At 44.2% G+C, this 15,038-nt stretch overlaps 1 protein-coding gene across 4 annotated transcripts in view; it reads left to right on the top strand.

Moving 5' to 3' along the window:
• Positions 1-15,038, top strand: part of ADAMTS12 (ADAM metallopeptidase with thrombospondin type 1 motif 12) — a 177,935-nt gene that overhangs the window by 138,573 nt on the left and 24,324 nt on the right. For all 4 annotated transcript variants that reach the window (XM_087885638.1, XM_034442423.3, XM_087885636.1 and 1 more), the window contains 3 exons: positions 4,921-5,165; positions 7,545-7,686; positions 9,585-9,711. In XM_087885638.1, the coding sequence (XP_087741764.1) occupies positions 4,921-5,165; positions 7,545-7,686; positions 9,585-9,711 (514 nt within the window). The remainder of the gene's footprint in view (positions 1-4,920; positions 5,166-7,544; positions 7,687-9,584; positions 9,712-15,038) is intronic.

Genomic DNA, 15,038 nt, shown 5'->3' with positions numbered 1-15,038 from the left:
GTACCTGGCTCCCTGCCGCGTGGCAACAGCCCTACCTGAGCTACTCGACGTGATAGCCACGGTGGCAGTAGATACACCCAGGCTTTTAGTCATGGGTGATTTCAACTTGCCATCCGTCGGTGAAACGTCTGAGGTGGCTCGGGAGTTCATGGCTTCCATGACGGCCATGGACCTGACCCAGTTAGTTCATGGCCCTACTCACAGGGGAGGTCACACTCTGGATCTGATTTTTGTCTCTGGCCAGTGGTTGAGTGGTCTTGTTATAGGGGATATAGACATGGAACCCTTGTCATGGTCTGACCACTCACTCCTTCGCCTAGATCTTCGAACCGCGACCCCTCGCCGCAGGGAGGTGGATCCAATTAGATGGATCCGCCCCAGGCGCCTGATGGATCCTGATAGGTTCCAGACGGAGCTTGGGCCATTTCCTGAGGATCTAGCACATGACTCGGCCGAGGACCTGGTAGCCGCCTGGGATCGGGCGGCTGGTGGGGCCTTGGACCGAGTTGTGCCTTTGCGGCCTCTGACCCGATGCCGATCCCGTGCGGCTCCTTGGTTTACTGAGGAGCTGAGGGAAATGAAGCGCCGGAAAAGACGCCTGGAGAGCGGTTGGAGGGCCAGTCTCGCTGAATCTGATCGAACACTGGTAAGGTCGCATATTAAGGCCTACCTAGTGGCGATAGAGACGGCAAAGTCTAACTACTTTTCCGCCTCTATTGCGTCATCAGGGAATCGTCCGGCTGCCCTGTTTAGGGTGACCCGCGCCCTGCTCCATCCAGGAGTGCGGGAGGATCCCTTAGAAGGCAGGGCGGAGGATTTCGGACAATACCTGTATGACAAAATCGCCCAGATCCGGGGGGATTTGGACTCTGACTGGGTAGATCAGGGCAGGGTGACGAGGAATAGTCTTGAGAATGTTATCTGGGAGGAGTTTGATGCTGTGACTACTGATGATGTGGACAGGATTTTGGGGAGACTTAGTGCGGCCACATGTTTACTGGACCCGTGTCCCTCCTGGTTGGTACTGGCTTCCCGGGAGGTTACACGAGGCTGGCTCCAGGGTGTTATCAACGCTTCGTTGAGTGAGGGTTACTTCCCCACCGCCTTGAAAGAGGCGGTGGTGAGGCCTCTCCTCAAGAAGCCGTCCCTGGATCCGGCAATATTGGCCAACTATCGTCCTGTCTCCAACCTTCGCTTTATGGCGAAGGTTGTTGAGAGTGTGGTCGCACGACAGTTTCCGCAATTCCTGGAGGAAACATCTTATCTAGATCCGTTCCAGTCGGGTTTCAGGTCTGGGCACAGCACAGAAACGGCATTGGTCGCGTTGGTTGATGATCTCTGGAGGGCTCGGGACAGGGGTTGTTCCTCTGTTCTGGTCCTGTTAGACCTCTCAGCGGCTTTTGATACCATCGACCATGGTATCATGCTGCACCGGCTGGAAGAGTTGGGGGTGGGAGGCACCGTGTTGCGGTGGTTCTCCTCCTTTCTCTCCGACCGGTCGCAGTTTGTGTTGGCAGGGGGGCAGAGGTCGACCTCGAGGCCTCTCATTTGTGGAGTGCCGCAGGGATCGGTCCTCTCGCCCCTTCTGTTCAACATTTATGTGAAGCCGCTGGGTGAGATCATCCGTGGCTTTGGGGTGAGATACCACCAGTACGCTGATGACACCCAGCTGTACATCTCCACCCCAGGCCACCCCAACGATGCCCTTGAAGTGATGTCCCAGTGCCTGGAGGCTGTACGGGTCTGGATGGGGAGGAACAGGCTCAAGCTCAACCCTTCCAAGACTGAGTGGCTGTGGCTCCCGGCATCCCGATATAGTCAGTTGACCCCATCACTGACTATTGGGGGCGAGTCATTGGCCCCCACAGAGAAGGCTCGCAATCTGGGAGTCCTCCTGGATATGCAGCTGTCCTTGGAGGAACATCTGACGGCTGTAACCAGGGGGACCTTTTGTCAGGTTCGCCTGATTCGCCAGTTGCGGCCCTTTCTTGATCGGGATTCCCTGTGCACAGTCACTCATGCCCTCGTCACCTCTCGCCTTGACTACTGCAACGCTCTCTACATGGGGGCCCCCTTGAGGAGCACCCGGAGGCTCCAGCTGGTCCAGAACGCAGCAGCGCGGGTAGTGACGGGAGCAGCATGGCGCTCCCATGTAACACCGCTCCTGCGCGAGCTGCACTGGCTCCCAGTTGTCTTCCGGGTGCGCTTCAAGGTGTTGGTTATCACCTTTAAAGCGCTCCATGGCATAGGGCCTAGCTATCTGCGAGACCGCCTGCTGCTACCGACGACCTCCCAGCGACCCGTGCGCTCCCACAGAGAGGGCCTCCTCGGGGTGCCATCAGCCAAACAATGCAGGCTGGTGACCCCCAGGGGGAGGGCCTTCTCTGTGGGGGCACCTACCCTCTGGAATCAGCTCCCCCCAGAGATAAGGAGAATCCAAGACCTCAGTGCCTTCCGTCGCGCCCTTAAAACCCATTTATTTAAACAAGCCGGGCTGGCTTAAGATGAAATTTTTAACTGTTTTTAAATGTTTTAAACGTTTTTAATTGGTAAATGAGTTTTAATTGGGCCAAATTTATATATCTTTTAATTGTTTTTAATATTTGTTCTGCATGTTTTTTTTTTAATCTGGCTGTACACCGCCCTGAGTCCTCAGGGAGAAGGGCGGTATAGAAATCCAATATAAAATAAAAATAAATAAAAATAAGGAGGTATGGGATATTGCCATAAATGATAAATTGACCTGCAATATTAAAGTAAGGAGGGGTATAATGAAGGTAAACGATTTCAATGGAATTTGGAAACAGTTCCTAACATATGTGTTTTCTGGAGGAAGAGGGATACCACCACCAGAAGAAACTTTAAGATTCTGGAAGCAGGAATGATCCCGAGGGGTGGGGGAGCACTTGTTGTTTGTTTGTATTCTGTATATTGCTATATATTATATATTATGATTCATGTATGTTATGTATGTTATGTATGTTAATTTCTTTTTTTATATATGTTAATAATAAAAAAAAATATGGAAAAAAATAAATTTAATTTCTGTTGTTAATTTATCATTTGTTGCCATACTCCAAATTTCATTATATCACTCATTTCTTTGAATATCCCAATTTCGTCCCTAATATTTAGCCATCACTAATCTAGCTGCCGTCATCTTTGTAAGCATTGTCAAAATGTACCAACAACCCTTTCTTTAGGCTTATTCATCCAAGCCCTATTAAATAGGATGGTTTTCATTTGATGATATGAATAGGAATCGCAGCTTTATCCAGAATGCCAGCTGAAATTTGTTGTACAGCTGGGGAAATTATCCATATTTTCAGCTATTGTTTCTTTTCTGTCTGATGAAAGTTATCAATTTCTCCTTGAGAAAATGAGGGAAGCACAGAAGCTTTGCTACAAGGCATTTTTGGGGAAAGAGCATGGAGAATACTCAGTGGTGGGATTCAAATAATTTAACAACTGTTCTCTGCCTTAATTATTTCTTCCAACAACCAGTTCACCAAACTGCTCAGAAAGTTAACAACTGGTTCTCCCGAAGTGGTGCGAACTGGGAACTGAGAATACTTATCCATAACCGAACACCAATGTTTAACTATTCCAAAGTTTATTGTTGTTGTTAGTTGCGAAGTCATGTCTGACCCATTGCAACCCCATGGACAGCGTTCCTCCAGGCCTTCCTGTCCTCTACCATCCCCCAGAGTCCATTTAAGCTCACACCTACTGCTTCAGTGACTCCATCCAGCCATCTCTTTCTTTGTTGTTCCCTTCTTTTGCCCTCAATCTTTCCCAGCATTAGGCTCTTCTTCAGTGAGTCCTTCATTAGGTGGCCAAAGTATTTCAGTTTCATCTTCAGGATATGACCACCTAAAGAGCAGTCAGGGTTGATCTCCTCTAGGACTGACCAGTTTGATCGCCTTGCAGTCCAAGGGACTCGCAGGAATCTTCTCCAGCACCATAGTTCAAAGGCCTCAATTCTTTGGCGCTCAGCCTTTCTTATGGTCCAACTTTCACAGCCATACGTTGCAACTGGGAAAATCATAGCCTTGACTATATGCACTTTTGTTGACAGTTATGTAAGACTTTAGTTTGGTGCTTATGGAAAAGGGAAAAGAAAAGTTATGTAGCTTCAGTTTGTTGTTCACTCCATTACGTTTTATCTGTGGGTATACAGCTGTTTTGAAATGAAATATATCCAGTATTGTTCTATAAAACTCTGTACTGATAGTCCTCAACTTAGAACCATAGTTGGGACTGGAATCTTCTTCACTAAGCAATGCAGCCCAATGTTATGACATTTTTTTGTCATAGTTGTTAAGCATATCACTGCAGTCTTTAAACAAATCCAACTTGCTTCATTTACCTTGCTTGTCAGAAGCCCAGCTCACAAATGGAGATCACACAATCCCAGGACACTGCAACCTTCATAAATACATGTCAGTGGTCAAGTGTCTGAATTTTGATCACAGGGACGCTGTGATGGTCATAAGTGTGAGGACTGCTTGTAAATCACCTTTTTTCAGTGCTGTTGTAACTTCAAATGGTTCTTAAACAAATGGATGACTGCCTGTAAGGTAAACTTGAAGGACCTTTAATGTATGTGTTAGACATTTCTGGGCCAAAAATCTACATAGAGGTGTACATACATCCATTACAAAGAAGATGTGAAGAGTTTCTTCAATTAAATTTCATTAATAAAATTAATATTTTAATATGTTAAAAACATCCTGGACTGCTAGATGGGACTAAAAGTGCTAGAGGTCAATATTGCTCACCTCTGTTCTAAGCCAAGGTAAGCTATTTATCGTCTTTTGGACCTTACAAGTCCCAACATTTTGGACCACTCGATGATGTCCATTGGGCTTCAAGAATACCTGGAGATGTTTTTAAATCCATTTTGTCTTCCTCACGTAGGTTACGTTGATATTGGCCTGATTCCCAAAGGCGCAAGGCACATCAAAGTGGTCGAAATGTCAGAAGCAGGCAATTTCCTTGCGCTTCGCAGCGAAGACCCTCAGAAGTATTATCTCAACGGAGGGTTTATTATTCAGTGGAATGGAAATTACAAAGTGGCGGGAACAATATTTCAGTATGAAAGAAAAGGGGATTTGGAAAACCTCACTGCTTCTGGGCCCACAAACGAATCCTTGTGGCTGCAGGTATGCCAGCGTGTCACGTGATGGGTGTGAATGTAGTACAGAAAGGGAATGGTCAACATTTGTAACCTTTCTCATGTCACATGCTTTTGCTGCTGCAAATAAACACGTTGGATCCAATGTGTTTCCATTAAGGTGCATCAGGCACCTTCTCTTCGTTGGGGACTTAGCAAAAATTGTCCACCCATAATACCTTAACTGCTCCTTAGACTAGAGCAGGGTGGACAACTATGGGCTGTTTATGACCTGTTGACTTCAACTCCCAGAGTTTCTGAGCATGAGATCTGAAGTCCACAGATTGTAAAGAGGCCATAATTACCCACCCCTTGACTAGACATGTGGGCTGAGAAGGTTTTCTAGAAAACAATCCTAGTCAATTTCTGGTTAGATTGTCTCAGTCTACTCCTACTAATCTGTCATTCTTCTCAATCTACCACCAGAGCCAAAGATTTGATTCTGTCATGTAACTGTGACTGCCCTAGATCAGTGATGGTTAACCTTTTTCGTGCTGAGTGCCCAAGCATGTGCCCAAACCCCCAAAATGCAATGTGAGCATACCTGCATATGCACCCTGTGCATGGGTCTGCATGCGCCCCCCCCGCGCCCCATTTTGGCTTCCAGGTTGGTGCAGGAGACTTTGTAGGCCCAACCTGGAAGCCAAAATGGGCTGCGGGGGTGGGGCGCGAGGCTCCCCTGCACCCCGTTTTGGGCTACTCCTGCACCAACCTGCACCCCCCCATGCATGCACCATGCCCATGTGTGTGTGCATCCCCTGCATGCGCCCATCCATCCACGCATGCGTGGCAGAGACCAAAAGACCAGCAGGCTGGTGGGAGGCGCGCGCACATGCGTGGTGGAACTGGGCTGGGGCGACAGCTGGCGTGCCTGCAGAGAGGGCTCTCTGTGCCAGCTGTGGCACGCATGCCATAGGTTTGCCATCACGGCCCTAGATATATTTATTGATCACCTTTGTCTTATTTGGAAAACAACAATGACAAGAAGAAGATTTTGCAGCTGTAGAGCATATGGCTGGCAGATTTAATTAGATTATCATTCCCGGGGCCTTAGGGAAAGGATTGTAGGTTTCCCATCTCTTTGACTGAACACATCAAAATATTACAGCTGCCAGATCTGGGAGGGAGGCAAAAATAAATGGAAGCAAAGAAATTAGAAAACTGTCATTCTACCTTGTTGTCAGAGATGGTGAGGAGGCTGGGAAGAAGATAGGAGGAACTCTAGACACAATCCACAGACAGGAAAGGAAATTGTTAGCAATTTACATCTACACTAGTCAAGATGGTAGCCATGACAATGAGACTGAAGCAGGGGTGAAATCCAGCAGGTTCTGACAGGTTCTGGGGAACCAGTAGCGGGAGTAGTTTGGAGAACCGGTAAATACCATCTCTGGCTGGTCCCAGACTCGGGTGGAAATGGAGATTTTGCAATATCCTTTCCCCAGGAGTGGGGTGGGAATGGAGATTTTGCAGTATCTTTCCCCTGGAGCGGGGAGGTTATGGGGATTTTGCAGTATCCTTCCCCTGGAGTGGGGAGGGAATGGGGATTTTGCAGTATCCCATCCCTGGAGAGGGGAGGGAATGGGGATTTTGCAATATCTTTTCCCCAGGAATGGGGTGGGAATGGAGATTTTGCAGTATCCTTCCCCTGGAGTGGGGAGGGAATGCGGATTTTGCAGTATCCCACCCCTGGAGTGGGGAGGGAATGGGGATTTTGCAATATTCTTCCCCTGGAGTGGGGAGGGAATGGGGATTTTGCAGTATCCTTCCCTTGGAGTGGGGTGGAAATGGAGATTTTGCAGTATCCTTCCCCTGTCACGCCCACCAAGCCACACCATGCCCACCAAGCCACGCCCACAGAACCGGTAGTAAAAAAAAATGGAATTTCACCACTGGACTGAAGTGGTGTGCATTAAAAATAGCTGGAGCTTCAATCACAGTGCTGTGGCCACCAGCTTGGCATTTTTAATATACTCTGCAGATAACTCTATAATATATCTACAGTTCATACCAGCATGCAAGAAGCCTGGTGGGAAGAGATTAAAAATGTTCAAAGAGATTTCATCAATGGGCATATGTATTTATTATTTCTACCAAAGTGGACAAACTCAAGATATCTAAATCAAAGAGGACTGCAGTGACTCCTGCAGTTTTCACGTTTAATCCATTACCTTTAATTCTTACACCAGAGCAGTTTTTTAAGGCCTGGGTGGTTCTTGCTTCCTTGATTGTGATGTGTCATGGGTGGCGTAACTCTTGGCCTACTGGATCTTTGGAGCCCCAATCTGGTAGTCCTAAAAACAGAGAAGAGTAGAGAGTATTCTGGTTTGATATTTTGTGATTGAAATGTACAATAAATGTTGTTCAGCTCCTTTTTCAAGAAAACAACCCTGGAATAAAATATGAATACACTGTCCGCAAAAGCTCAAGCTTGGAAAATGAAGTGGAGGAGCCTGAATACGTTTGGAAATATGGAAAGTGGACAAGTTGCAGTGTAACTTGTGGCAATGGTAAGAAAGCACAATTTTCCAAGTCCCTTTCCTCTCTCTCGTCATCTGCTTTGGTCTCCTCATTCATTGTTCTAACAATGTACCGACTTGGGTATACGTAAATTGCCTCAGACTGGTGATTTTATTAATAGTTAATTTATATGCCCTTTGAAAGGCCACCAATAAAATCAGCATACCGAAAACTACTTTGTGTGTCTACTAATCATTAATTAGTTAAACCTCAGGCAAACAATGGCATTTTTCCCATTCCAAGTAATGAAAGCAGTGGGGGGTTTTGCCCTAATTTAATGCAGAAATCACACTGTGCAATTAACAATCTTTTCCCATTTAAAAACAAAACAAAACATAGACTTCTTTATATCAGCTCTGTTCAAACTAATAATAACTTACCAAGTAATTGCTGGAGGTGACCCCTAGTTGCTTCTGTGGAATGATTAAGGTAGAAAGGGAATTTCAAACTTGTCGGTTAATTTATGATAATTATCCATTCTTCTTGAGTAATTCTTATTATCAACTTACCTCACCACCTCAGCCTGTTGAAAACAGTTTCTATGTACTGGTCTGGTTTGAACTGAACTGAAGGAAAGAAGAAGGATTTGTAAGCACCGAAATTATGAATCTAATCAACAGCAGGCCTGTTGTACATAGAGTACATAAATACTTTAGATAAGAAAGGAGACAAAAGTGCCTCTAATATTTACCGTATATCTATTGTCATTAGTTTACAGATGCAGAAAACTGATTAATGTAAAGTTTAAATTCCAAGAGGGTCAATGTGGGTTTGCCTAATCTGATGACTAAATTGAGTTGTACTTTGGTTCTGCATTTTCCCAGTCAACATGGCTAGCGAAGTATTTTGAGGAACTAAAGTCCCAAGCATCTATAAGGCAACTTGTTTATGTTCTTCTGTTTCCTCTCCTACTTTCATTTTTCTTTTCATGTCTCTTTGACCTTATTCAGGAACCTTCAGAAACAAATGCACGAGTATAAACAAAGGACAAAACTGTAGTTACCGTATTGAGATATAACCAAGGCTGATTTTAGCAGAAAGGCGCCTACATGGACTTCTCAACAGCAGGGCGTTCCAACACTCTATCATTTGTGGGGGGGAAGTCATAGTAGGGCATCTCACTGATCCTTTCATATTGGCAACTTCTCCTATTTGAATGAAAAATCCATAATGTGGATGACATAGGGACATATTAGTAGTAGAATTAGTTTTTTTAGCTGGAATACCAAACTATAGTATTAACTACCATTACAGGGGTGACATAAGAGCAGTGTTCCAATATTTGAGGAGCTGCCACAAAGAAGAGGGAGCCAGCCTATTCTCCAAAGCACCAAAAAGCAGGACAAAGAGCAATGGACAGAAACTAATCAAGGAGATAACCTATCTAGAAATAAGGAGAAATTTCCTGAGAGAACAATTAGGTGCTCCAACATTGGAGGTTTTTAAGAAGAGATTGGACAGCCATTTGTCCAGAATGGTATACGGTCTCCTTTGGACTTTCCAAAGTCCTTTCCAACTCTGTTATTCTATTCTTTAAAATGCTCTGGGACACACACATTCTGCAATGATATAGGTAAAGTCCACTGGAGTTTGGCACTCAAAAAATATAAATAAAAAGAATAAAAACTGGCAGATGCCATATCTATTGTCTGCATTTTGTAGACAGCAGAGATTAGCATCTGCCAGCTTTTCTTGGCAGTTTTGAACATTTGGTGATGGCAGGTAGCGTTAATGGCAGGCAGGATGTTCTCCTGCAAAAAATTGTGTATTCAGCAGATTCTTAGCAGTGCTAAAGTCTAATATGAGCTACTCCATGAATCAAAATGTTTATCTTCTTAAAGATACATCTAAAGATGAAGTTCAATTTTTTTTTTCATTTTTCTTGTAGGGTTTCAGCGACAGATTGCCCATTGTGTGAAAAAGGGGAAGAGTATGGTGAAAAACCTGTTTTGTGACCCAGAAACACAACCCAAGGCAAAACAGAAAAAATGCATTGAAAAAGATTGTCCACCAAGGTATGCATGAATATCATACAGAGCAGAGGTCACCAATCTTTGTGGCTTGGCAACACGGCTGGGGGGGAGGGGGGAGAGAGAAACCAGGCATACACCACTCTGTTGTGGCCCCGCCACTCTGTTGTGGCCCCGCCCTCTGAGCCTGTCCCATCGGAGGAAGAAAGCTCCGAGCATGAGGAAGAGAAGTCAGCCAGGCCTCCCTCTCCAGGCCCCTCCCCTCTGGCATTGTTTCAGGTGCCGGCCGAGGGAGAGGAGATCAGTAGGGAGACAGCTGGCTCGGATCAGAGTGACGAAGAAACATCATTCCTGGACGCACGCCTCCGAAGGCGTGATAAACGTTTGCAGCAGTTTAGGAGGCGTGCTAGGGATTAGAACTGAGTCACTGGACCACACCCCAGAGACTATATAATAGAGGGTAGTGGTCAGTGATCCTTGTGATGAACAAAAGTAAACCTTGGATAGTCACTAAAGCCTCGTTCGGAACTGCGGAGAGAAATATTGTTTCTGCTTGGACTTTTTGCACGTTAAGTACCTTATCTTTCTGTTTGTGAAAATAAAGGCATTTGGCAGACGGTGTGTCTATCGCTGCCAAGTGGGAGATAAGACCTGGGTGCGTTCCAAAGTGTTTCCTTAACCCTCGGCTGGCTGTGTTTGTGTGTGTGTGGGTATGGGGACAGATCACACTCATGCAAGTTGAACTGTGTGCATGTGACCCAGTTCCAAACAGGCCATGGCCTAGAAGTGGGCCATGGTCCAGGGGTTGGGGACCCCTGGTATAGAGGAAGGTATTTTAAGATAATGATGACAAATAAACTATATTTTTTTTCATCCCAGATCATATATGATTGAAGAAAAATAACTATCCAAATGAAAAAAATTTTAAAATATGTCAGAGAGATCAGTAATTATATGAAAATGAGTGAGCAAAGTGAATCACACAGCAGTGTTTCAACCAGTATTCCTTAACCCAACTTTTTATCAGTTTCTGTCTAAGTCAACAATTTTCTGAGGCAATGATACAGAATCTGCACTCATTCCGACAATAAAAGAACTAAAGCTTTCAGGAACCAGCAGGATCTATCTATATAAAAAGGGATGTATATATGTATGTTCCAGCATAACTCTGGAACACCTTGAGCAATTTCAACCAAACTTGGTACACGGATGACTTACTATCTGGAAACAAATACTGTGGGGGGTAAGACACCCCTGGTGTGTGTGTGTGTGTCTGTGTGTGTTCCAGCATAACTCTGGAACACCTGGGCTGTTAAGGAGAGTGAGTGCAGTGTCCTATAGCATCAATTGTTTGTGATGTCAGTTCCTTCGCAGCTTCATCTGGAAAGGCAGCCATGACGTTCTTCTTCCAGTGGAGCAATGGGGAAGCGCTGATGGATTTGGGGCAAAGTGCCAGGATCGTAGACAGGGCGGGAAAGAGGAAAGCATGGTAGGGGGAAGGGAGAGGGCAGGGACGATGGGCATGGGAGTAGGGGGAAGAAAGGCCCCTCTCAATGGCTCCCTGTCAGACAAAGGCTTCGATGTCTATAAATACCCGGGTGTTGGGTTACCAGCTAGTCAGCAATAAAGGGTGATGGACAGCAGTGTCTACAGGGAGGGACTCAAAAAGTTGAGAAGAGATAGTTGCAATTGTGCACTTGAAGTCCCACCCCTTTGTGTGTGCATGTGACATTGACACACACACAAAAGGCAGGTGCTGTGATTGCTCTGCGCAAGGGCCATACTGATTTTTTTTACCCCCACGGACGCCCCCAGTGACAGATGCTGTGCTTTAATAAATCATGTTTTATAACTTCACCAATTCTCTCAGTTTCCACCCCTGCAGCATGGCATATTTTAGAAGGTTGTTTGTTACAAGCAAGGTGTTGCCAAAGTACCGTCTATAAAACAGTTTAAATTGTAAATATTCATAATGTAAACATTGGCTTAATTTTCTTAAGATTCGGGGTTTTTTTTAACAGAGATCTGAAGTGAAAATTAGACGTTTTTGCATTCTTGAAAAGAACAGATAAGATCTCAGAGAAGGGGTCTGTGAGATTTCAGCAGTCATTTTTGGCAGGGCCATTGCTGATCTGAAAAAGTTGCCCAACCCTGTTTGCAACATGAACTGAGATAATAAGTGAAGGACCTTAAATTGAAAAGTCATAAATCATGTGATGTATTGGTGAAGATTGTGGCATTTCTCACAGAGAGATAAAGTCCTTTCCCCCTTGAATCAGACGTAACGAAAAGAACCTTTGAATAAACCCTGAAGGTCAGTCTTCATTATCACCATTCTGTTGTTCAATGTCCTTTCTCTGATTAATGTCCTATTTGCATATCTAAACATTCCAAGTTCTGACAAGGCCTACCTGAGCATGCGCTCAAATATTCCTCCTGTCAGAAGACTAATTTGGGGTTCCAACTCAAGCCGGGATTGTGCAAGAATAAATAAAAATGAGATCCAGACAGCTGTGAGAAATGAAGAAACATTTATTCCTAAAAGCAAAGAGTTTGTCTTTAGGGGCGGCTACAACGACATATTTTTATAGAGGAGCTTGTCCCAGTGTGGAAATGTCTGTGTCAGGGGTTTGCAACCTTAAACACTCAAAGAGCCATTTGGACCCATTTCCCACAGAAAAGAAAACACCAGGAGCCACAAAACTCTTCCCGTGCCTGACTATTTCTTGAGCAGACACAAAATTAGCATATGTAGTTGAATTAAATGTTCTGTTTTCTTCTGAAACTTTTCTTTTCTTGGATTTATTCATGGTTGGCTGACCGGGAGTTGAAAAGCTCAATAAATCTCGTGCCGGTGGGTGTCGCAAATTGGCGGCTGTGATGCGTATTTTGAGTGACAGGGAGCCGCAGCAGAGGGATGAAGGAGCCACATGCGGCTCCAGAGCCGCAGGTTGCTGACCCCTGGTCTATGTGCTGATTCTAGGGTGACACTTGAGGTGTGTATGTGTGTGTGTGTGTGTAGGTATATCATCTATGATGCTTATTCTTACGAACATGCAGTTCCGCTGAGAGACTTAATTTAATTAATTCTATTTGTGTTTACAGACCTTATCCTTTGATATGTGGATTAGGTCTGGGTAACTTATTTTGAGGAAGTTTGAGTCAAACAATTTTCTTCTGTTTGCTATCTTTCCTTGATTAACTTAGTTTCAGCTTAACTGTCAATTATCTAGTGGAGATGCTGATTCTCACTCCATTGTGGATTCTGTTCATGTTTTAAGGGAAGATGGAAATAGTATAAAGAATAAAATATATTCTGATATAACACTTCTTACACTTCCTGTGTTGGAAGCCATCTTAGTAGCTAATGTCTGACTAAATAAGTTCTATAGCAGATGTCAAACCGGTCTGAAGATTTACTCTGGGAAACTTGTCCTGATCTCTTCAATTTTGAAATTTCTAACTACCAATCACTTTCTTTCAATCAGAAATACTGACTGACTTTTTCACAATATATTTCCCTAATACATGTAATTTGAACATATCTCAAATGCATCAACTCTCCTAATACATTATTTCAATGCAACAACTCTATTACATATTTCCATACTTTCCATAACTTTCCACGTATTTCCCTAATATATATGATTTCATATGCCTCTTTAGAAATAATTCCCATAAAATTTAAATGTACTTTCTGTGTAGGAAGGAGGATTGCAACCTGCATTTGTTGTTGTATACTCTCTTTGCTATGAACTTGCAACGCTCAGAGGGGATTTCATTGTCTAAGAATGTTAATCATGATTAAACTAACTAGCAGATATTTTTATGATGGCTCCTGCTGCTTTTGCAGAATAAACATTGAACATCTGCTGCAAGAATTTACAGGGTTTTCTGCCGCTGTAACAACAATGTATGCTGATCACATCTCACTGGGTGGCCATATCTGGAATGCCATTATAGTCCCTGTAAATAACATGCTTGTTCTTTAAAGCATAAACCACAAAGTAGCTATAATTAACTTGTGCTAATTATTTGGGCACTAACTGATAGTATAATCTTATTTGAAAATTAATGGCCTCTATGATATGATATACTGACCAAAAAAGTTCAGAGGCATCACTGCATAAAGTTCTAGAATCACACACACACAAAAAAAAAGGTAATTTTTTTTTATTTAATCAAATCAGGGGTGAAATCTAAAATTTGTTACTACCGGTTCTGTGGGCGTGGATTGGTTGGGGGGGTAATGTGACTGGGTGGGTGTGGCCAACTTTTTTTTTAACTTTTAAAAGCATTTTTTCTACAACCTTAAGAGGTTGCAGAAAAAAATGCTTTTAGAAGCCTCTGACGATAGGCAACTCAGCTGGGATTGTCAGAGGCTTTTAAAGGCATTTTTTTTCTACAACCTCTTTGACTGAAGAGGTTGTAGAAAAAATGCTTTTTAAAGTAAAAAAAAAACAGCGTCTGTTGATCGCGTGGCTCAGCTGGGCATTGGGGGGGGGCGCGCAGGGATTTTTGCTACCGGTTCTCCGAACCACCCGCCGCCATCACTATCGGATCCAGTGATCCGGTCCGAACCGGGAGCATTTCACCCCTGAATCAAATTCATATAACCGTCATCTCACAGAAGGTAATTCTGAGCAGCCTACAGTAGAACCAATTATTTACATATATTATAAAACCAATTAAAACAAATGAATTATTAAAATCAAGAATGTCAAGAGAGTCAAGATCAGAATGTTGCATGTGATGTAGTTACGGCATGGACTCTCTGCTATCAAGAGATCTATGGGCCTGATTGGGGGAAAAAACATGTTTTGAAAATTTTTGGGGAGGACATAAGAGCTGGGGCTAATCTCATCTCAGAGAAGATGATATTCCGATAAGGAGGTGCTACTACAGCTCCCAAGTCCTGCCAGATGTAATTTTTTAGATAGGTCCCTCAGCATGTCTTTCCTGCTGGACCTGATGGGATGGATTGATGTAACTGGGAAGAGATGGTTCTTCAGATAACCAGTCCCCATGTAGGCAGTGGTGGGATTCAGCTGGTTCACACCGGTTCGTGCAAACCAGTAGTTAACTGTCGAGCAGCTCGGCAAACTGGCTGTTGGAAGAAATCTCTTTCCAACAGCCTTTTGTTTTTCCCACCTTACAGGTTAATCCTGTCAGGAAGGCAGGAAGGAGGCGTTCCAGTGTCCCTGTGTGTGTTGTTTCTAGCCTGCTTAAGTGTTTTCCGAAACTGCCTCTGGGTTAAGCCTTGTTACATTGCAGCATCCCCACGTTCATGAGAGGCTAGGCGAGATGAAGCGCCCCCTTGACATGAGTGACATCGAGTTGACCATGACCACCCAATCACATGACCACCCAGC

Source organism: Pantherophis guttatus, chromosome 2, assembly GCF_059756535.1.
Source record: "Pantherophis guttatus breed Tessera chromosome 2, ASM5975653v1, whole genome shotgun sequence".
Classification (NCBI taxonomy): domain Eukaryota; kingdom Metazoa; phylum Chordata; class Lepidosauria; order Squamata; family Colubridae; genus Pantherophis; species Pantherophis guttatus.
The sequence above is the reverse complement of the archived record's forward strand: the minus strand, read 5'-3'. Positions and strand labels throughout refer to the sequence as shown.